The sequence below is a fragment of the Mustela nivalis genome, assembly GCF_964662115.1.
Source record: "Mustela nivalis genome assembly, chromosome: 18".
NCBI lineage: Eukaryota > Metazoa > Chordata > Mammalia > Carnivora > Mustelidae > Mustela > Mustela nivalis.
In genome coordinates this window covers 27,715,766-27,739,945 of record NC_139037.1, presented here as the reverse complement: position 1 = coordinate 27,739,945, position 24,180 = coordinate 27,715,766, and the positions used below count along the sequence as shown (strand labels likewise).

The 24,180-nt window shown below is 44.2% G+C and overlaps 2 protein-coding genes across 2 annotated transcripts in view; both read left to right on the top strand.

The window, feature by feature from the left end:
* The window catches only part of LPCAT2 (lysophosphatidylcholine acyltransferase 2), a 65,702-nt gene extending 45,439 nt beyond the window's left edge, over window positions 1-20,263 (top strand). Inside the window, exons 12-14 of the mRNA XM_082712119.1 lie at window positions 12,192-12,290; window positions 16,550-16,685; window positions 19,929-20,263. Coding sequence (XP_082568245.1) covers window positions 12,192-12,290; window positions 16,550-16,685; window positions 19,929-20,113 — 420 coding nt within the window. The 3' untranslated portion in view covers window positions 20,114-20,263. The remainder of the gene's footprint in view (window positions 1-12,191; window positions 12,291-16,549; window positions 16,686-19,928) is intronic.
* Window positions 3,534-4,590, top strand: CAPNS2 (calpain small subunit 2). Its single transcript, XM_082712120.1, has one exon. The coding sequence runs from the start codon at window positions 3,576-3,578 to the stop codon at window positions 4,404-4,406; it is 831 nt and encodes a 276-aa protein (XP_082568246.1). The 5' UTR covers window positions 3,534-3,575; the 3' UTR covers window positions 4,407-4,590.
* Window positions 20,264-24,180: the final 3,917 nt, after the last annotated feature.

The window sequence follows — 24,180 nt, the reverse complement described above, 5'->3', positions numbered from 1 at the left end:
AGAGAAAGAGATCACAAGTAGGCAGAGAAGCAGAGCAGAGAGCAGGGAGGGGGAAAGCAGGCTCCCTGCTGAGCAGAGAGCCCAATGCGGAGCTCAATCCCAGGACGCTGGGATCATGACCTGAGCTGAAGGCAGAGGCTTAACCCACTGAGCCACCCAGGCACCCTGACATGTTGTGTTTTATTTATGCACCAGTTGGTGGACATACAGGTTGTTTCTAACTTGAGGCCTTTATGAGGAATGTGGCTACTAGCGTTCATGTTTCTCTCTTTACTTTTTTATATTCAGTAACTTTCCCCCTTCACATCCATCAGATGTGTCCTCTTCCCCTACTCTTTTTCCATCCTAATATGGACAGTAGAGTTCCCCCAGATGGCAACCCAAGATGTTATTAATGTTCTAATAAATAGCCTCGGGGGATTCGATGGTCCAGAGAAGAAAAGGTTTGTTAATCTAATAAGAGTCTTTTATTCCAAGATGGCTTATGAGAAACTATTAGCCAAATGCCCTCCATCTTATAGGAAATAAGTGAGAGAAATTGAATTTAAACCTCAGGGAAAACCACTTCAGCTGGGCACGAGGAGGCTTGTTTTATGTGGCAGTGGTTGCTATCAAGTTAATTTGCAATATTATAAAAACAAAACCCATGTAATGTCCTCCGAGAGCGGCTCCTGTGAATGGGTTTACATCTGTCTGAGGCCTGATGGCCTTGTGATCCCCTAAAAGGAGGACAGTCCTCTTGGGGTGCTTTCTTCTGTGTGGTAAAGGAAGACATTTGGCCTTTGGTGTTCACAGAGGCCATTTCATTGTGCCCAGGAGACCAGATATTGGAGTCATTGTGTCATAAAACGAGTGGTGGAGAGTTTTACACAAACCACAGGGTGTGGTGGAAGGACACATTGCTCCCGTGCCCTGAACAGAGCAAGGTCTCCCAGCTGCTGCTCCTTCCCTAACGATAGCTACTACAAGAGTGGTTGTTCAGTTCTAGAAATTCTACAGCTTACAGTGTAATTTCACATCTTCTCTCCTTTTGACTTTACATTCGAGCCTAGAGAGCTCCCACTGAGAGACCGACCATCACGCGGCCGTTAGTTCAAAGCCCTTTCCAGCCCAAGTCTGTTCTGCGGATCTGCCCCTCTCTGCTCTTGAGCCCAGAATGGACCGTCATCACGTTGCAGTGTTTCTTAAAGACCACACATCCTTTAGCTCCTCTGCATTTTTGCTGTGCTCTCCCTTCACACCCCTTGTCTGTTCAGAAAGCTCTGGCTTGGCTCATAATCAGGCCTGCACGTTATCTCTTGTGGAGGTCAGTGTTCTCCTTGGCAGAACACTCCTTTTTTGGGTACCCACAGTCCTGGATAATAGAGCACACCACTTATCCTCAGTAGCTCATCTTCCCTGACTCTTTCTTTCCTTATCACAAATACTTTGTCTTTCAGTGGAATTCTGTGAAACTTAAATACCGAAGAATACTATATCCAAATGTAATAGTTTGGTATTAATAGAAATGTGGGAGACTCCTGGGTCGCTCAGTCAGTTAAGTGTCTGCCTTTGGCTTAGGTCGTGATCCCAGAGTCCTGGGATCGAGTCCCACATCAGGCTCCTTGCTCAGTGGGGAGCCTGCTTCTCCCTCTCCCTAGTGCTCCCCCTGCTTGTGTTCTTTCTCCCTCTCTCTCTGACAAGTGGATGGATAAAATCTTTTAAAAAAATAGTAGAAATGTGAATATAGATATCAGGTTATAATTACAACTAGTTTTTGGTGGGTGTTCCCAATCCTTGAGCACGGCAACCCTAATAATGTATTTGCCTTCATCTCCTAAACACTGAATCCAAGTCCTCATACTTAACAAGTGAGATTGAGTTAGTGTGAAGTGGGCATAATGAGATATTACCACCTCGTACACATTAGGATGGCCAGTCTGGAAGGGAGGGAGGGGTGAGAGGAAGGAAGGAAGGAAGGAAGGGCTGTTGGCTGGGCTGTAGAGAAATTGGAACCCCTGTGCACTATTCGTAGGAATATATAATATCTACTGTGGAAAACAGTATGGTGGTTCTTCAAAAACTTAAAAACCAAATTACTCTATATGATCTGAGAGTTCTGGTAGAAGCAACCCAAGCATCCACCAATAGACAAGTGGATAAACCAAATGTTTCTTATACATACAGTGGAATATTGTTTAGCTCTGAAAAAGGAAATAAATCCCGACACCTGCTATAACATGGATGGACCCAGAACACATTACACTAGGTGAAAGAAGCGCATCATAAAGGGACAAATCCTATGTGCTTCCACTGATGTGAGGTCCCTAGAGCAGTCAGATTCATAGAGTCAGAAAGTAGAACGGGGCTTGCCAGGTCCTAGCAGGAGGAGGGAACAGGGAGTTCCTGTTTAATGGCGACAGAGCTTCAGTTGGGAAGACGAAAAAGCTTCTGGGGATGGACAGTGGTGACAGTTGCACAATGATATGAATGTACCTAATGCCACTCAGCTGAACTCTTACAGTTAGGGTGGTGAATTTCCACGTTACGTGTACTTCACCACAGTTCCTAGACATTTTATTTATTTATTTATTTATTTATTTATTTGTAAAAATCATTTATTTATTTATTTGACAGAAGAAATCACAAGTAGGCAGAGAGGCAGGCAGAGAGAGAGAAAGGGAAGCAGGCTCCCTCCTGAGCAGAGAGCCAGACATGGCACTCGATCCCAGGACCCTAGGATCATGACCTGAGCCAAAGGCAGAGGCTTGAACCCACTGAACCACCCAGGTGCCCCTGTTTCTAGACATTTAAATTCAAAACATTTAAATTTTTAAAAACAAGACGCAGAGAAGTCTCTACTGGTTGGTTCCATTTGTTCAGGGCACGGCAATCAGTTGATGGTGTTTGATGTTGAGATAATGGTTACCCTGGGGAAGGAAGAGTAACTAGAAAGCAGGAGGAGGTTCTAGCGTATGGCCATATTCTATCTTTTGATCTGGCTGTTATCACATAGGTGTGTATGGTATGTGAACTTCTCCGAGCTCTCCAGTTGTGACTTGTAAGGTTTTCTATGTGTCTGTTATACTCCAAAAATAATTCCAGAAATGGAGAGTCAGACTCTGTGAGGCTGGGACCGGGGGACCCTGCATCTTAAAACCTTCCCTTCCAGGTTTTTCTTAAGAGCATTGGATTTGGGGAATCTTCACTAAAAGAAAGGGATCGGAGAAACAGCCTCCAATGCCCAAGAACCCCATTCTGCACTAATAATAAATATTCCTTAGAAAAGAAATTCTTGATATCTTGGAGTCGCTTAGCTTCCCCAGTTGGGAAAACACCTATCATCTTTCAGGTGCTGAGAAATCAGTGATGTAGAGAAAGGTGTGAATGTGTATTTTAATATATTACATTTAAAATAGTATTTCTTATAATTTGTCATACGCACAATGACTCGCGAATATTTTGAGGCCCTCTAAAAACAGGCAGGTGCTAGGACCTAATGGAAGTCAGGCTTTCAGTAGGAGGGGAGACAGCACTATGGGGTGTGGTCCCCTGGAAGCAGGTACAGAAAAGCCAGTTCTTCCACCTGGAAGCTAATGAGACTCCATTTCAACTCTCTCCACACCACCTCCGAGACACCAGCAGCTTTCACACTTGCTTGTCAAACCAAAAGCATGTTTCTTGCAAAGGCTTTATTGGAAGGGGCCGATCGAGGTCTTGGGGAAGCTCTCGGAGGCCTTCTTAGAGGAGGTGGTCAGAGAAGAGGAGGAGGAGGAGGAGGAGGAAATATCGGAGGGATAGTTGGAGGAATCGTGAATTTCATCAGCGAGGCCGCGGCAGCTCAGTACACCCCAGAACCGCCTCCCACTCAGCAGCATTTCACGACCGTGGAGGCCAATGAAAGTGAGGAAGTTCGTCGGTTTCGACAGCAGTTTGCCCAGCTGGCGGGACCGGACATGGAGGTGGGTGCCACCGACCTAATGAATATTCTCAACAAAGTCCTTTCCAAGCACAAGGACCTGAAGACCGACGGCTTTAGTCTTGACACCTGCCGGAGCATCGTGTCCGTGATGGACAGTGACACAACTGGCAAGCTGGGCTTCGAAGAATTTAAATACCTCTGGAACAACATCAAGAAGTGGCAGTGTGTTTATAGGCAGTATGACAGGGACCGCTCTGGGTTCCTGGGACGTTCCCAGCTGCGTGAGGCCCTGCAGGCAGCGGGTTTCCAGCTAAACGAGCAGCTTTACCAAATGATCGTCCGCCGCTATGCCGATGAGGACGGCAGCATGGATTTCAACAACTTCATCAGCTGCCTGGTCCGCCTGGATGCCATGTTCCGTGCCTTCAGATCCCTGGATAGGGACGCAGACGGTCTGGTTCAAGTGTCGCTCCAAGACTGGCTGCAACTGACCATGTATTCCTGAAGCCGGCCCCTCCCCGAGGACGGGACTCCTGACAGCCTCGCCCTCCCGTCCCCACAGCGGCTGATGCCCTGTCCCAGAGTTGTCATTTCCTGCGAGCTCATATATCTCCCTGCATGCTTCTGAACTGGGACTGCCCCTTGGTGCTCAATTAAAATAGTTTTTTTTTTTTTTTTTAAATGAGAAATGTTCTGAGTGGTTTGTATGTCAGCTCTGTGAGATACTGGATGTGTAGGGATGTATGTATGGGGTTGGGGGGCGTGGGGCATAGCCCCCTTGGAATAGATTTTGATAGGGCATTGCTTATTTGGTGAGCGAATTCCAAGGAGCAGAAAACTTGTTGTCATTGAGAATGAAATCTTGAAAAAAGAAAACCCTGGAGTAAATCAAGAAAGCCCTCAAGAGATCTATTTTTCCCTTTAAAAAAGGTGAGGAGGAGTGAAGTTCAGAATCTGTTTTTCTCTTAATTTCACATCTGGTCTTTCCATTATGAAAAAAAGAGAGAGAAAAAAAGAGAAAGAAAAAGTGTTTTCCTGGAAGCCTATTTAACTGTATAGAAACAGGTTCAGAAATGAGAAAAGAAGCAGTTTCACGTAAGGGAAGTATATATAAGTTTTTAACAATAGAGCGACTGTCTGAAATTCCAGAATTCTTTAGTCCTGTTTCTCTAGTAAAATAAGCACGCAGCAAATTTGTTTTGTTTTGATGTATTTGTAAAGAGGGTCAGGGCATCGGGGAATGAAGGGTGGACCCGTAGCCCAATATGTCAGTCTCAATCATTCTTCCATGCGCTTCATACAAAATCGGGCTTGCCCAACGCATGTTGGCCGGCTCTTGTCGTGTCTTGCCCTGCCTCAGAGCTAGGAATGTTTTGTTGTTGTTCCTTTTGCGAAACTGTGGACAGAAGAAACATAAGCGAAGGAGCAAAAATAGGTGTTGGGGGGAGCATAGAGTGATCAGTTATTTGGTATATAAAGGAATATAGAGATATATAAAGATGTTTAAGTACTGCTGAGTGTCACAGGGGTTCTCAGTCCGGACCGTGATTCAGAATCACAGGGAGAGCTCTTGAGGAATACTGACGGCTGAGTCCCACTCCGGATGCATTGAAGAACAATCTTTCAAGGTGGGGCTTGGAGACGAGTATTTTTAAAGCTCCCCGGGTGATTCCAGTAAGCAGCCGAGGTCACCAGCCTGGGCAGTCGTCCCTTGCTTGTGTATGTATGGCCCTTGGTTTGGCTCTGTCATTTTGATTCAGGCGGTGATGATGGGGCGGGCAGAATCCAGAATGTCCAGCTAGGCAAGTAGACAGAACCACGGCAGCTGTGTATGCAAGGACTCAGTAACCCTCCCCCCCCCACCCCTGCCCTGCTATTGAATTGGTTCCCACCACTCCCGTTTCTCTGGCTCTCAGTGCATTCCCTTCTCTCCAAAGGCTAGTTTAGAGGGTCCTCCTGAGTTTGAAGATCAATTCTTCCTTCCTCTTTTGACCCATTTCAAGGAAAGTTTTAACTCTGGAACTGATATCATTCTCCTGTTAACAGTCCGCAGCGGCAGGTGAGAAATCCCCAGGGCCAGTTGGGAGAGGTTGGCTTTCGGTCTCCGTGCTCACCATCGTCACCATCGTCACTCTCATGGGATATTTATACAACACTATGTGCGTATCCTTCTGCGCAGAGTCAGGCCCAGGGACCGCGTCTGCCTTCCGCGAGGGACCTGTACGTGTAAGCTCGCTCCAGTGGGCTGCCCAGCCAGCTCTGCTCATACCAGAAGGAGGCTGCTGCCAACATCCACACGTATTGATTTCAGGATCCCCATGTTAGAATCAGCCCATTCATATGTCAGGCGCGAGCATAGGCATCTAGCCAAGAAAGGGGAGAGCTGCCAGGGTGCCTTTTAAGGCCTCAGAACATTAGGTTTATTATTTAACCTTTCCACATGATGGCTGCAGAAAGGGCAACTGAGCCTTACCCTGGTGGTCCTCAGTTATTTCTAAATATTTTATGAAAGTTAAGGCAGTTGCGTCGTGCTGGGGGGTGGTAGTAAGTATTTTTCGTGCTCCTCGGGTCAGGGGATTTTCTGCTCTTACAATTCCCTTCTTGCCCGCCCAGGGCAAAAACATCCTGAAGTCACCTCCATGTCCCTTCTGTTTTCTTCTGGATTTGTATAACGTTTGTATGGGTCACCCCAGACATTAGAGAAAATGCTAGAAAATCCAGTCTAAACTCCAGACTTTGTCAAGTACTCAAAACTTTGGCATTGCGGAGAACCGAGAGCCTGACGAGTAATTGAACTTCTTAGTATGTTTTTTTTTTTTTTGATGAACATTTTTTTAAATTTATTTATTTTCAGCATAACAGTATCAGTATCATTATTTTTTTTTATCACACCCAGTGCTCCATCCAATCTGTGCCCTCTATAATACCCACCACCTGGTACCCCGACCTCCCACCCACCCACCACTTCAAATGCCTCAGATTGTTTTTCAGAGTCCATAGTTTCTTTCTGATAGCCATTTGTATGTCTTTTTTTTAATTAATTTATTTATTTTCAGAAAAACAGTATTCATTATTTTTCCACCACACCCAGTGCTCCATGCAATCCGTGCCCTCTATAATACCCACCACCTGGTACCCCAACCTCCCACCCGCCGCCCTTTCAAACCCCTCAGATTGTTAGGGGAGGTGAATCATGAGAGACTATGGACTCTGAACTTCTTAGTTTTTATCCAGTAGCTGACATTTTCAAGATAAGGGGGAAGAGTATTTACCTGATGATTTTTTTTTTTTAATTTTGTCATTTCTACATGGAAGCCTCCTTATAGGCTGAGACAAGGGTCTTTGATTCATATCATTCCATCCCATGATCTTTGAGTTTCTAACATGAAGCAATACCATCGATGTAGTAAGTTGAAAATAATACTCAGCGATTTTAAAAAGCATGTGAAGTTGCACAGTCTCCATCTTTTAAATTTCAAAATACCCCATATGATTTCGAAAAACACCTTTATCTTAATGTGATCCACGGAATTCTGTAACCTGTAACAGCAGGAAAAAGAACGTAGGTCTGTACTTAACGCACGTATGCTGTGTACCTAAGAAAAGCAGACCTCCAAGAATATTCTAAATGTGTACATCATCTTAAAGGTCACATTTTAAATGTCTTGAGAAGTGGTGCATGTGTTTTTCAGAACTGCTTTTTTTTTTTTTTTAAGCCAGAGATTTCATCAGTAATATTGCACAGCTAACCTATGCTGGGGCCTTGAAAAAATATTCACGGATACACCTGCAGGGCCCTGATATTTAACACGTCTATTGATCTTGAGGTGCTTTCAGAATTACTTCTTAAAAGTGTCTGTGTTTAATGCTAAGTGGATTAAAGCAATTTAATTCTGAGAAAATTGGTAATGCAATTATGTATGTGGGTGGAAATACGCTCTTAATAAGCGTATTTGAGTAAACAGAATACCTCTTCCCAGACTCCTCTGGAAAACTGCAGAATTTACTGGATTTTGATAATAGTACTCTTTGGGATTTGTAGTCATCTTCAAAGACTCAAAGTTTTTTTCTGTTGGCTACTGCATAGTAGCTTCTGTTTTTAGGTGAACATCCCTGAATTGTTTTGATGGCATTGATTTTCTCTCCTTTGCAGGGATGATATCAATTATAACACACCAAAGACAAAATAGACCTATTCCTTGGGAGTTTACCATCTCTCAGTATATTCAGAACCGCATCCTTACGTGTTGCTGGACTTGGAAGTTTGTAAACTATATCCAGTTCAGTAAGAATGAAAATGTTGACTCAATCCAACTAGGAAAGGCCTCAAGGAATGGCTACCTGAGAATCAAACACAGGAACACCACCATTTGTTCCTTCTGAACCTTTAAATGGACCATGTCTGAACACGTGGTCTGCCTTCCCACTGGTCTGAGAAGCCAGCGTCGTGCGGTTATGGGGATAGCATGGTGCGGGGGCACTGGGAGATCACGGTGACCCCCAGCTTTCACTTCTGTGCTTTTCCAATCTGCTGACCACTAGGGAAGGCGTGGGCCCCACCATCTAGAGTTCCAGCCAGGCTCAATCATCCTTTCTCTTTGCAGTGACCCAAAACAAATCCGTAGTTGCTACTCAGGGCTGTCCTGGCTTCCAGATTAGGACAGATAATGGAGGGATTAGAGTCTCCTTCCAGAAAGCTGGGCTCCTCCTTTGAAATGTGGCCCTGCAATATTTTCAAGTCTAGATTTTTTTTTAAGTTTATGACTCTTCCTGAAAAGTTTAGTAGGTTTTTAAAGAAAAGAACCACAGATCTGAAGGATAATTTTTATCATGGAACTAATTTGAAATTAAAAAATTAAAGGAGTGTGTTTTGTTGTGTACTTTTAAATTATCTGTTTTTGAATGGATTTTATTAAGCTACTTGCTTTAATTTGAATGATTTAGAGTCCAATTATCTAAATTTTCATTGGAGTTCATGGTAATAGCAAGTTTCGTGACCTCAAATAAAGCTTATGACTCATTCTTTTTATTTAAAGTCAATTAATTAACATATAGTGTACTATTAGTTTCAGAAGGAAAGTTTAGTCATCAGTAACATATAAGACCCAGTGCTCATTCTATCACGTGCCCTCCTTAATGCTCATCACCCAGTTACCCCCTCGCCCTCCCCCCCAAACCCCCATCAACCCTCAGTTTATTGCCTATAGTTGAGTCTTTTATGGTTTGTCCCCCTCTCTGATTTCATCTTACTTTATTTTTCCTTCCCTTCCTATATGTTCATCTGTTTTGTTTCTTAAAGTCCACATACGAGGGGCGCCTGGGTGGCTCAGTGGGTTAAGCCGCTGCCTTCGGCTCAGGTCATGATCTCAGGGTCCTGGGATCGAGTCCCGCATCGGGCTCTCTGCTCAGCAGGGGGCCTGCTTCCCTTCCTCTCTCTCTGTGATCTCTTCCCTTCTTCTCTCCTACTGTGATCTCTCTCTGTCAAATAAATAAATAAAATCTTTAAAAAAAAAAAAGTCCACATACAAGTAAAATCACACAGTATTTGTCTTCCTCTGGCTGACATATTTCGTTTAGCATAGTTCCCTCTAGTTCCATCCACATCATTGCAAATGGTAAGATTCCATTTTTTGGATGGCTGAGTAATATTCCATTGTGTATGTGTATGTATGTATATATCCAGTAATATTCCATTGTGTGGTATGTATATAAAGCTATACACACATGCAACATCTTCTTTATCCATTAATCTGTTGATGGACATCTGGGCTCTTCCCATAGTTTGTGGACATCGCTGCTATAAACATTGGGGCTCAGGTGCCCCTTCAGATCACTACGTTTGTATCCTTTGGATTAATACCTAGCAGTGCAATTGCTGGACCATAGGGCTCTCATTTTTTTTTTTATTAGTTAAAATGAATTAGTTGAATGGATTATTTCTAAGATTCCTTCCAGTTCAAAGTTTTATTATTCTGAATTGGGGAACTTAACAATGTATTATTGTATTGATCCGATAATAAAATACCTGAGAATAATTTCCATGCTGCTTTTTCCCCTTCCCATTACTAAGATGAAAACTTACCTATAATTTCCCGTGGGATTGACAAGGGTCTGCTTTTTGTCAGTCAAAACCATTCAGAGATAAGACTGTTAATGAGTATTAGAGGTCCAGAATATTACCTTGTTTTGTGAATAGTGGTGCTATGAAGGGTTCTTTACACTTCTCTTTCTCCGTCTGCAAAATGAGTCATGGTACTTGACCTCTGTGTCAGTGGTATAGATGAAAATTGTACGTCTCACCATAGACAACATAAATTCAGAAAAGTATTTACAATCATACAATTATGATTGCGTCCTCGTTGTCCATTGACCATTCTTCTACTCCTTCTTCAGACCTTCCATTCAAGACTTCTGTGTTGCCTCATAGAGGAAGCCAATTGAGGAACTAGTGCGTCTATTGGGAGCAGTAGTGTCTGTGGTTCAGTGAGCTGCTGGGGCATCTCAGCCCTCGATGGTGTGTAAGGAAATGAATGACAGTGTCCCAAGAAGGAATGATGTCCTCTTAAAACTCCACCGCCTCTAAAATTGCTGGGGTCATGAAAATGTAGCTATTGACTGTGCTGGTGATCACCCTGTGAATATATTTGTCGAAACAGATTAACTGTACCCTGAAGATGGGTGCTTTTCATTGATGTGAATGATACTTTTTTTTTTAAATTATCTTCCTCCCCCACCCCCAAAAAAAGTGTTTCAAGAAAAGGAAGAGAGGCGCCTGGGTGGTTCAATGGGTTAAGCATATGACTCTTGATTTTGGCTCAAGTCATGATCTCAGGGTTGTGAGATCGATCCCTGCATTGGGCTCCATGCTTAGTGGGGAACCTGCTTGAGATCTCTCCCTCTCCCTCTGTCCCCACTTTGTGTGCTGTCTCTCTCTCTCTCTCTCTCTCTCTCATATAAATAAATATTTTTTTTAAGGGGAAAGAGGCTTTCTTTTTAAGGGGAAAGAGCACCTGGGTGGCTCAGTGGATTAAGGCCTCTGCCTTCAGCTCGGGTCACGATCCCAGGGTCCTGGGATCAAGCCCCACATCGGGCTCTCTGCTCAGCAGGAAGTTTGCCTCCCCACCCACCCACCTGCCTCTCTGCCTACTTGTGGTCTCTCTCTCTTTCTCTCTCTCTGTGTCAAATAAATAAATACAACTAAAAAAAAAAAGTTGGTGGTGGGGGGAGAAAAGGAAGAAAACAGCTCCTTTGTAGATAACCAGATAAAAATAGAAGTCAGTTGACCTGAGTTGTTGTTTCAGGAATAAACCCTGTTCCTTAAGGCCCTTAAGGGAAATCTTTAAAATATCTTTGTTTCTAAGGTCTCCGGTCGGAAAGGGAAGTTAAATTGTTCCTCCTTTTAGTTCCCACCCGCCGTAAGATAAAGGAATAATATAAAAGCGACTCTTAATCTTTTGAGTCTTGGTTGCTTTGAGGAGCATGGCCAGAGCTTCAATTTTTCTTCCCTAAAAACATGTACACACCAAAACTACACACCTTGTCAGGGGCTTCATGGCCTCCCCTTTCCCCAGGCTCATCTGTGAAACCACAGTGAAGAACACTTGCCTTAGTTTTAAAGTGAACCCAACGTAGTGTGCTAAGCAGTGGAAACACACCGCCACACAAAGAAACCAGTCCTTGCCCTGAAGGAACTCCTGATGGTGGAGATGCCGATCCTTAGTCACAGTTAAAGATTACGCTCTTATTGACGCCAAACATCATTTGTTCATCTGTCAAGTGCTGCGCTAGCTTTGTTGTTCCTAGTTGTCACTTGATCTTGGAATTCATCACTTGAAGATTTGGCTGCCAAAAGGCTTCTGACACCTGGGATTATCATCACAGGGCTTGTGTGCAGGTCTCTTTCCTTCTCCCCACTTCGTCCTCAGGGTTCCTGTCTAGGGAGTGGTTCATGCGTAGGACACTCTGCTTTCGGTCAGCTTGACTTAGAATCATCAATGCCTTCTTCGTTGCGGTTGTGAAATACCTTCTGCGGTATATAGATAAGTTCAGGGTCTCCTGGGTCTAAATGCTTCTGTTCATTACTAAGCAGAAATATATCTTTCTTCCTTCTGAATTGGGAACAGGTGGACCCCTGGCTTGCTGTTTGCTCTCAGTGCAGAGTTTTTCCCAAGCAGGCTCAGAGCGTGATGACATTGAGCCGTGTGACATGCCTGGGTTTCACCTTTGGGGCTGTGATTAGTAGTAATTCAACTAGTGGGCCCGCTAATTGATTTCTCCCCTCCTTCCACAGAATCATGACGGCAGTATCGACTTCCGCGAGTATGTGATTGGCCTGGCTGTCTTGTGCCACCCTGCCAACACAGAGGACATCATTCAGGTGGCCTTTAAGGTATTGTCAACCCCCCCTGAAAGCCTCTCGGTCTGCCTCATGAACAAGCGTTGACGCGAAGCATATTCTTTGAAAATTAGTGAAATCTGATAGTCGAGTTTACAGATCCACTGTGCCGTGTACACGGGAGTAATGTGATGACGACCGTGGCTCCCAAGAATAAAGAATACACAGCATAGGGAAAGCATCAAGGGAAGGCATCGAGACTGGAGAGCAGGTGATTTCACAAATTAGCTTTTAAAATGATTTCTGTCCAGCCTCTCCATTTTGAAGCCCCAAAGTTCAGTTTATAAATAAATACCACCTGTCACCAGCCAGCCTAATTCACCATCTGGAAAGTTCCCATCTATCCTGATTTTCTCACTCTGTGTGCCAGAGATATTTTAAGTGCTCTTTTCCAGGTGGAGTTGATGGTGTGGTGATGGGGTCCCATGAGCTTCCTAATACACATCCCGGGTCCCGTAGTATCACGTGTATTTCCACAGCGGCATCGGGGAAGGGGGTGGCCGATGAATAAGACCCCGTCCCCAGCAGGACTGGTTGGAGGGATGAACTTTGAGGACTCAGATGCCTGTTTATCCTGCCCACGCCCAAGAGATAGGGGGAAGAGACACTCCCAAAATGTGTTTTTCATTTTTCTGTGATAAATGGGGCTTCTAATTAGTCTTGGAACTAATTAGAATTAATTAGGTATCTAATTAATATTTAGGGAGGATGTTCCTAAGGTTGTGTAGTCTGATCTCAAGTGAAACAAGACTTGATTTCCCTGCTTGTCTGTGTACCGAGTCATAGGTACAGACCCATCCTGACTTGGCTGTCTCTCCGCTTCCATCCGCCATGACACCCGAGGGCCTTCCCTCTTCCTGTTTCCTACTCTCCTCTGTTCCTGGTTTCTGAGAAGAATATCCCTCTGTGATTCTGACAGGTTTTCTTTCCCCTCTATCATCTAGAAAAACCCTCTTTCTCCAAGAGTCCTTTGTCACGTTTTAGAGGCCGCTGGAGCCCGCCTCAGGAATGTTCCCGCATTCTGCCATTGACGGAGGAGTCCCCGGGCTTTCTTTTTATTTCAGATTGGTTTAAACTGAGTTCACTGCGAGGCCCGTAAAGAACTAAGTGGTTGATGCTTAGCAGATGGTCATAAGGCAAGGGCCAGAACTTTTTCCAAGTTTAAAACGTTTGGCTTTTACAGACTTATTCATCATAAAACCTAAAATTATACACATAGCTAACTTATTCCAATCCAGATATTTCTGTCTGTGTTTTGGGATTGTATTCGTAATTATAAGTTGAGCTGAGCAAACGGTCAGTTTGGGTTTACCGATGAAAGATCCGATAGAAAATTTGGCCCTCGAGCCCAGTAATTATTGTTTTTAAAGACGTCGTGAGATTTTTCTCTAGCCTAGACCTTGGTCTGGTGTGGAGGAGGGAAGCAAGGAGGACTTAAAACTATAATTAGCCCTTTTTCCAGTAAGACAAGGATCGTGCTCTACGTTGCTTCTTTTTGCCACGTTCTCTGTCAGGGGTGTTGGATGTTTTTGAAACTATTTTGGCACACTTGTATTTTTTAATGGAGTGTTGTCCTTTTCTATGCACAGGACCCTGTCACTTCCTTTAATCTGGGAAGGCCTTCACAGTGAACTCGCAATCCCTGAGCCTATTTCGTCGTCACAGAGACCCGCAGAGCTAAAGGATTAGCTAGAGTTCTTCAGCCATGAGCAACGGACATGCGCCATGGCCGAGACACCTGTCCTAAGGCCGGGGAGGGGGCTCCAGCCAGGGTCAGCTCGGAGGCAGCGAGCCCGCAGGCCCCGTGTGTGAGTGTGAGCACCTCCGCCTCTGCCCTCAGTCACACTCCAGGGAGGGTCCCGTGCTTGCTGGACAGACAGGATGTCTGGGCTGAGGGTCCCGCCGTATTCCAAGCAACGGACAGATCTCATTCCTCAAAGGAAACTGGGTTCTTGAGCTTCCTACCCGGGCCCAGAGCATGGGATTTACCTTAGATCTGGGAACCCTCTAGCCGAGAGACTATCGGGAGGGATGAGTGATGCATAACAGAGGGAAAGTGGGCATTTCTCTGAGGGGCCCAGGCTGGGGCAGTCATGACGAGGCCAGAGGGCGAGGAAGAAAAAGCCCCCAGTATGGACACGCGAAGGGACTTTCCACAGAAAGGAGAGCCACCAGAGCACCAGACGTGACAGACGGAGTGCAGAGGATCGTGTCAGAATGGAAGGCCTCTCAGGAAAGCTTAGCGCCCGTGAGGAGTGGGCTAGGCTGGCTCGGGGAGCGGGGGGGGTCTCCTGGCAGTTACTGCTGGAAGTCCAAGCCCGTAGAGAGCCCTGGGCTGCACTTCGTGCAAACAAATGCTAAGCCACTTTTCACTCTGTGGCTGTCTTGTTCCTCATATGGGGGCTGGGAGACAGAAAATGAGCAAGCCCCTGCTTTCTCAGCTGGGGCAGCAAATCAACAATGTCAAGTGCTAGAGTTTTCTCCCACTCTGGTGGACAGTTAAAACACTAGTCAGTTTGTGCTTGTGGTTCTTTTTGTGATGATCACACCTTATCTAATGCCTCTGGTCGTGTGTTTGGTCAAAAGCAGAGGCCTAATGGCCAGCGCTCTAGATGTTGCCTGCCTGGTTTTGGATGCCTGCTCCACCACCGACCAGTTGGTGACCTTGGGAAAGGGTCCCCACTGTCTTGGACTTCAGCTTTCTTGTTGGGAAGCCAGGGCTAATGACAGTACCTGCCCAGCAGGAGACTGTGGTGAGGATGTCATCGGGTAATACAAGGACAGTGACTTGAACACTTCCAGTCAAGGCCTGCTGGGAATTGGAGCTGGCATCATTTAAAACCATGAATGCCCAGGAGAAGATTTTGAATATGGGATAGTAATGATCTAACAACGATCAGAGTTTTGCTGCTTGACTTTCAATCCATCACACCCACTGCCTTTTCCTTTCGGCCTATAAACATGTTCAGACTCTCCCTTCCTAAAGACAGCCTCCTTCTGTGCTTGGCCAATGCCCCCCTTCCCTCCTTCCTGTTATTCCAGGAGCCCATGCTGGTTGTCTCCACCGCTCACCTCTCTCCGTTCCCGGCCTCCCATGACCACCTGGCCTCCCGTTCCCTGAAGCCGCGCTTCCCCAAGGCACCCGGACCTCCTAACTGCCGTCCCGGCAACTCTCTTTGCTTCTCGCCCGGCCTCACTGTGGTGTTTTGCTCAGTGAGCCTCCACCGCCCTCAGAGTGTCTCCCTCTTTCCAGAAAGCCCTCCTGAGTCCCAGTGGCACACGATCCTCCTTTCCGGTTCTCTCTGAGGACTTCTTCTGAATCTTTTTATTTTTTGTTGGCCAGCTCCTCTTCCCCACACACACTTGAACCCTTGCTGCTCCCGGGCTTCCTGTCACTTTGCGCATTCTCTGCAGATAAGCTCTAGTCCCCCGAGTTGGCAGTACTTACCGGAAGTCATGGTTCGAGCCTCGACCGCTCTCCTGGGTTGAGGTGCTCCCTCTCGTACCTCCCCCTGGCACCTCTGACTCAAGTCTAACCTCTCCAGGTCCAGCTTTCAATCTCCCTCTCTGGGGAGCGGACCCCCACTTCCCCCCAGGGGCCCAAGCCAGAGCACCGCAGGCCACTCTCGCCCCTTCTTGCCGTCCCCACAGGGCCCCGACTGCTAGCCAAGCCCTACCTTTGCGTCCTCGTGAATTCTGCCCCTTCCCATCCTTCCTGCTTCTCCACCCCCACACTGTTCATTGCTTTCCCTGCCTCTAGACTTTCCAAACTCCTGACTCTAATCCATCCTCCACACTCTCAGTGCCACACTGTCATAATCCCACAGGGTGAGGTGAGGTGTCCTGCCGCCATCATGGCCTGATTCCTGCTTGTCCATCCACCCCCCGGTCTGAGCCCCCGGCAGTCACTACCAGCCCTCGTCGGTTCCAGGAGTATCTCTTGGTGTTCTAAGACCCAACTCAACCTGTCAAATGGGTAGAGCTTTCCCTGACCTCTTTCAGGGGATTCATCTTGTTCTCCCCAGGACTCCCACGCCCTTGGGTCTCACTGTTGTTGAACCCCGTGCTTTCCTTCTGTCTCCTCCCACGACTAAGCCAGGTGTCGCGAGGGCAGCAAACACCACTCTTCCTTCAGATACTTCTCCCTCACCCCTGGCACAACCGATCTGCGAATTACCAGACTTTATTTTCCGAGATGATTCCGTACCATATTGCTCTGCTCATCCTTATGTGTTATTTTCTCTTTCCTTCAGCTCTTTGATGTCGATGAGGATGGCTACATATCAGAGGAAGAGTTTACCACCATTTTGCAGGCTGCTCTCGGGGTGCCCGACCTGGATGTTTCTGGTCTCTTCAAGGAGATAGCCCAGGGGGATTCTGTGTCCTACGGTGAGTAGGCAGTCTGGTTTTTACGTTAGTTGACTAGGAGAGGAACCAGACTATGGATAGACCCTCACGCAGGAGTGTGGTTTCCCTCCCCTAATAGAATCAACCATAGAAATAGCAGGAATGCTGATGACAACAGCAGCAGTAGCAGTAGTGGGGTAAGAGAAGCTGATTACTGAGAACTTACACGCTGAGTACTCTTCTAAACATTTTTAAATAAATCTTTACAGCAAGTTTGTTTAATCAGCACATTTAATATTATTTTATTGAATTTATGGAATTTGACTTATCATCAGCTAGAGAATGTCAGAGCCAGGATCCAGAAACCAAGAGTCTGGTTTAGAGCCGCTGCATCTTTCCCACCTTCTCTCTTATCAGCTGCCCCTCCTGGAAGCGTCTATTCCTTTCTGCTCTCACTGTGGTCAAGCAAAAAGGAGCGAGTGAACTAGAGTGGTTGTAACTCCACTAGAGGGGGACAGACTGGGACACCAACAGTCACTACAGCGGCAAACCTGTCTGTCACCATGTTTGTCGTTAGCAGCTTAAGTAAGCTTTCACGTAGGCTCGTTTTCTCCTGCCCCTTGGATAGCACCCCTGTGAGGTCAGGACCATCATGGCGGACGAAGACCCCATGGCCAAATGGCAGGTCTGTGCATCAGGGATCAAGCTTTCTCCAGATGGCTTGCTTGGTCCGCACGTCAGTTTCCATGTATTTCCTGGTACAGTCGTTGAGAAAAACCACACCTGAGTGGAGACGCCTAGCTGACTGTTTCCCTGTCTTAGCTCTGATGTGGTCATTCGTGTCAGGTTGGCTTCTCTTCCCCCAGCCTTTGCCCTCACCCCCTCCCATAGGCTGTCGGGGGATTCCTCTGGAACGCCTCTTTCCTCATGGTGTTCAGAGAGTTTTCGCTGTTAACTTTCATGGAATGGGGGAATTAGATCACACACTTCTCTTACTCTCTGTTGTTTTTTTGTTTTTACTATCATTCTGCATGCCCTTTATTCTATTTGAGGTAATTAAATGCCTAGGGCACTTACTCTCCTGAGTTCATGGAAGGAAGGAAGGAAGGAAGGAAGGGGAAAGGAGGGGAGGGAAAAGAAAATGGGAAGTACACACTGAGAGAAAATGCAAGAGTCATAAACCCCATGTGTACTAATTCTCTGTCCATTTTCCTTTCACAAGTAAGACTCTTTATTGATCTGCGCTGCCAAATATGGAACACTTATTTGAAATGACTGTTTCAAATAATGTGGAAGTTACACCACAAATGATTTGTTAGGTAGGCATAACTTTACCTGTTGATTATAACAAATTTTTAGGGAAATCTGCTTTGTTTTTTAGAATTCAATCTTTTAGTTTTAGAATACACACGTTATCTCCCTTTCCCCAATATTATGCCAGTTTCCTTTTTGGCAGCAATGCTTAGAGGTATGTAAGCAAGATTTTATGAAAGAATAACTATTGAAATGTGTCAGAATATGACCATCTAAACTGTTTTCCTTCTCAATTTTTTATTTAGATAAATTAATTGATTTCCACAATTCCACAGAATAGCCAATTCACAGCACTTCTTCTAGAAATGAGTTACCTTTTTTTGGAAATGAATTACTTCTTAATGCCACTGACATCCCAAAAAAGACAGACCTTGATCTTTTGAACAGATCCCAAGTCTTGAAAGACAGACTTTGGTTTCAGCAGATCAACTCTCCTGTGTCATTTCCACAAAAGTCCTCTGTGCTTCCATCACTGAAACAGACTCATGCAGGTGAACCTTTATTTTGGATGTTAAGAAAAAAATATCTAAAGACCATGTTTGTAGCTTGCCTGATTTGGAAACATAAAATGGTCTTTGAATGCAAAATTACATTGCAGTTGCAAAGAATGATTCGGACAGTCCAATGGCTTCCTTATTACTGAGACCTACTTCTGTCTTGAAGAGTTGTTAGTGTAACATGCTGTGAAGTAGACTCTGGGTTATCAGAGGATTTAAAAAAAAAATAAATAGAAATAGATCATGGGGTTAAAAATCCTTTTATTAGAGAGCCAAATAGGTTGCGGATTCAAAGTCTAGGCTCCTTTTGCTGTATAAGCTCAATAAAGTTTTCTCCATCCAAACAGAAGAGGAGAGAGGGATTTCAGAGTGGAGGGGAGCAGCACGTTTCAGAAACTCCAAGGTATTGGAGGCTCGACATTCAAACTCTGCTGGTTAACTTAGTTAGCCTTCTATAGCTCTACCCTAGTTCCTAAACCTAGAACACCCAAGACAGAAAGGGGCCCACCACTCCACATTCCTGTGATATGATCATTATATATTGTATGTTTTACTTGCCTTTATTGCTCAGAAGTCAGGGCTCAGCTTTTCAAGACTGTGTATTTGTATACCAGAATGAAGGGTGAAAATAGTTTTAAAAACCAGTACGAAAAAGTCACAGGCAATAGCATTTTTAAACATTTTGCATTATAAAAAATGGTGGCCATTCAGTAAACTAAATGAAACATAAACACAGAGGGTAACAGGGTTTCATAAAGCAAGCAGTTGTGTTACTCCTGCTCAGGTCAAGAAATAGAGCTTTTCAAGAACTCTGGAGGCCCCCGGGCTCCCTTTCCCAGCGACAGCCCCTTCCTCTCTCCTACAGGGAGGCATGGCTGATCTGACTTTAAACAGAATACTCTCCCTTGCTTACTTTTCAGCACATCACCACAAAGTCTTTAAGTATTGTATGTTCGTTTTGCCTGAGTTTTTGAACTTCACAGAAGGGACTCCCATAGTGTATGTTGTTTGGTTTTTGGCTGTTTTCACTCAACATTATGGCTTTAAGGTGTATCCATAGTGTTACAACACAGCTGTTCCTTCCTCTTCATTTCTGTAAAGCCCTTATGTCCCATGAACATGCTACAAGTCTCCATTTCTGCTGTTGACAGACACCTGAGTGGTTTCATTTCTCACCTGTCATAAGTAACTGTGGCTGTGAACTTTCCTGGGCATGTCCCCCAGTCACAGCGGGCACACATTTCTCTAGGTTATACACTTTGGAATAGAATGAACGGGGTCATGGAGTATGTGAGTCCTCAGCTTTTCTAGATAATGGAAAAATCATCTTGCAAAGTGGCTGCACAGTTTCTAAGAGTGGAGTGAGAAGATTTGGCGATAATTGTATTATTAAGGTCATATATGAATCTGTCTCATGTCAAAAGAAGATTCACCTCTGTTTATTGGAGTTTGTTTGTTTTTCCCTCCCTTTCAGAGGAATTTAAAAGTTTTGCCCTAAAGCATCCAGAATACGCTAAAATATTTACAACCTACCTAGACCTCCAGACGTGCCATGTGTTTTCATTACCGAAGGACGTCCCGCCAGCTCCCTTGTTCGCCAGCAATAAAGTCAGCCCCGAAAATCATGGCGAGAGCCCCTCAGACAAAAAAGATGACTGAAAGCGAATATTCACAAGAAGGGAAGGATTTTTCCTTGAAATTGCGAAGGCATTTGTTGATAGTGTTTTCAAAGTGATTTCTGAGTAATGGTGTTTAAAATGAAGAGCTTTTTAAAAAAAATAATAAAAATGGTAGCTTTTCTTATTAAAACGCTTTTATCCACGTATGTGTATTATTAAGTAATATTCCCTTTCTTTTATGTTCTCTTGTGTTGTACCAAGGGGTTTCCTGGTGGCAATGATGTTTTTATGGATTTTCCAGTTTAATTTGCAAATGCAAATGAATGAAATGATCTCATTTATTTACTGATGAACATTAATCAATGCTGCAGAGAGTTGTAAAAAGTGCGAACACTCTTTAATCTACTTCCCTCTGAGGACATAAGTGGGAGTGTTCTCTCGAACCCTTCCCATTCCGGAAATAGGAACGCTGCGGGATCTTATGCCTCTAACCTCCCAGATGCATTCTTTCATTTCTAGTTCAGTTTCTTGGATCACGGAATATGACGGATTGGAAGGGAGAGCTCCCGTTAATTCGATGAGACTTCTTAGAACTCATGTCCTCTTAATTGCAGATTTCCTTACCCACCTGCAAAGGAAATCATATCGTTCTACAGTTTAGATCTTTGTGTTAAAGAGCAAGGCTCTGGCCAAAGGCTAAGTGGGAATTGCCTTATTGCAGGTAACCATGACTGCCTGCCTGGTGAGAACATGAATCACTTGCCACGGAGTTTAGTTTGAGGAGGGGTAATTCAGAATGCAGGGCTTCCCGAGGAAGGTGAAGCAACAGCTTAACCTCCTGGCAAGAAGCCAGGCAGTGACCCCTTTCCTTCAGGTGACACAGTAATCTCCCCCAAGTGCCGTTTTTATTGGATGTCACGCATCATACCTATTGTTAATGTCACCCGCATTTGAAATTTTGGGAACAGAGTATCAATTTATATAATGCGATGTACAAAAAAGAATAGTTGGTTCATTTCCGAATTCTGTCATTGAATTCAGTCTCCTTGTATTGGTGGTGTTTCTGAATTTATTGCCGATTTACCCCCAAACTCATTTTTTAAAGCCATTTGTGAAGCAGAGGGGGGACTCGTCACAAGGGGTGAGCCATCATTTCAAACTAGTTTTACACATTAAGCTATGAGTGTTCTAATTTAATGAATGAATTTGGATGTTAAATGTGTTATCCTTCCATGTACAGGGCTGTTTGCTTTTTCTCTGTCTTAAAGCTGTGTAGACAGAATATTGAATGAGCTGAAAACAGTTGCTTCAGTAATTAGAAAAATACCTCTTGATAGTAGTGTCTGCATATGCAGTGAGAAGGATGTACTACTCAGGTACCCTGATTGCTTTTTATCATAGAAAAGCCATACATTACTCCTGTGACTTATGAAAAAGTAGCATTCTAAACCAAAAGTTTTCTATGAGGCTCTTGAAAACGATCCCTTTGTTTCACTGTCTTAAAATAATACCTTATGCTCTTGAAGTCCACTTCTGCCAATGTAATATTCCTATTTTATTATGTTACTTGAATAAACAAACTTGCTACATAAAATTCTTGGCAATTAAAAAATTCTGTTTTTGCCATTTTGTCTCAAAGGTAATATTACCTTTTTAATATCATGGTTTGAACGTGTTTGCATATTTATGACTGTGATTCATCGTTCTTGTTTGCATTTAAGCTTTATGAAATGTCAGGCATGATATGACTGTAATGAAAAACTCAAATTTTAGCCAAAGTTGTAATAGTTAGTATCCTTAAGGCTGGTGGGGCGTGTGTGATAACACAGTCAAAATCATCAAGGTCCCTGTAGCCCAGGCCTCTCCTTTAGATTTCCTTCCAAGAGGCTTTTTTCTCCTTTAATTAGGAATCAAATTTCATTAAATCAGGTCAGTACACTATGGTTTCCTCTCATCGCTTAAAAAAAAAATAGGTTACTCTTTGAAATGAGAAATACTAGATCCTAAGTCCTATACACCATAAAAATTTCAATCAGAACAGTCCTGTTGCAGGGTAATGACGTGCTACATGCTTATGGACCCAACGGCTAGCATTATGTGTATTTCATACTCCTCTGCCACTGTTTCTAGAGTTTTGGAAGGCTGGCTATGACCGCTAGCAGTGGTCTCTATCACGGATACAGAAAAGAGATGCCTCCCTTTTAGAATTCAGGTGGGCTGCCGTCTGCGGGAACACTGGCTCCCAGACTGGGAAACTCCCCTTCACACTACTGCAAATGCAAGGTGGGAAGTTGGCACTCCAGGCAGGGTGGACAGGTGGGCTCCCTACCAGAAAAATCCTTGTGTAGGGGCGCCTGTAGGGTGGCTCAGTCGGTTAAACTTCCGCCTCTTGATCTTGGCTCGGGTCATGATCTCAGGGTCGTGAGATTGAGCCCCGGGTTGGGTTCCATATTCGGGCACAGTTTGCTTAAGATTTTCCTTCTCCCTCTCCCCCCTCCCCCCATGTGCTCTCTCTCCCTCTCTATAGAATAAAATAAAATAATAAAAATTTTTTTCAATCCTTGTGTTTGTTTATATTTAGCAATCGCCAAAGAGGATTAAAAAAATCATGAGTCAGAAACCATTCCCTAGGAAAGGAGACATAGTTAGAGTCTCCCCTACCCCGGGGCCATTTCTGATCTCTTAGATAAAGTTCCATTTTTTTGTTGTTGAAGTGTTATACGAGGGGGTAAATCGGCGCTGCTTGTGATCTGATAGAGGTGAAAGCCCACAGAGTTCTTGATCCAGTATATAGCTCGCAGACTTGAGCAAATACGGTCATACCCCCCAGACCTCGTGTCCCTTCTGGCCCTTTTTATGTAGAGCTTGTTTCCAGGTGATCCATAAACCTCTTGAGTGTGTGTGTGTGTGTTCGGGGGGAACGTGCTCTAACAAGTGTCTCCCCTACACTGGGATGCCAGCTTGCTATTTTTTCTAACATGGGAACCTCAGCACGTTCTTCTCATGCTGATGAAAGAGTCTGTGTGCAATAGAAAAGATAACAAAGAAAAGAACAAACAGAAGAATCGTGGTTACTTCTACTGCCCCAAATCTACAATTACTAATTTTTTGCAATGTTTCATTGCACCCTTTTTTCTAGACACTCTTACATTCTCAAGATAACGATATGCCTGTTACTTTATGCTCTGCTTGTTCACCTTTTACGAGGTCATTAAAAGGTCCCATAAAGGTACATTTTACACTGTCCCTAATATTCCATCAGATAGCTAGAAGATAATACGTGTGTGATATTCTCCTCAGACTGAACATGAGAGTTTGGTTTTCATTTGGGGATATTACAAAGATCCGACTCAGTACTCCATAATGGTTCATAATGAGAAATAGTTTGTCGATGGACTTATTTATGATTTCCAAATTCTAAAACGAAGATTTTACTAAAGATATTATAATTATTAAATTTCATCTTAAGCTAATTTTATTGCAGGAAAACAATTGATATGTTATCCCAGATTACATAGAGTTTGGTCATTTTGACGTCATGTAGGGGTTCACAAGTTCATGTCTTTCAAAGGTAAGTACGGGGGTGTCTGGGTGTCTCAGTGGGTTAAGCAGCCTACTCTTGATCTCAACTCAGGTCGTGATCTCAGGGTCATGGGATCAAGCCCCACTTGGGCTCTGTGCTGGGTGTGGAGGCTGCTTAAGAGTCTCTCTTTCCCTGTCCTTTTGCCCCCACTCCCCAAAAGGTAAGTACATTTCATCTTTTAAAAAATATTTATTTTTCCCTTTGCAAAAGTAACAGACTTACTAATTATTGTAATAAGTAATAACAACAATGGCCACCAGTCTGGAGTGCTTACCATGTATTAGGCATTGTGCTAAACGATTTACAAGTATAGTTCATTTAAAGACTTAATGAAATATTGGTACTGAACAAAATTTAGAGCAATCTTTAAGTCACTCATTTAATGGCAGAGCTTGGAATTAAAACTGATTTTGTCGGACTACGAAGGCCATGATTCTAATCATTTACATATAGCATCACTGTTGCCATATCTATAGAATTTATAGATTAGTATCTGCTATATACATTTTCCTCCTTGTGGGTCT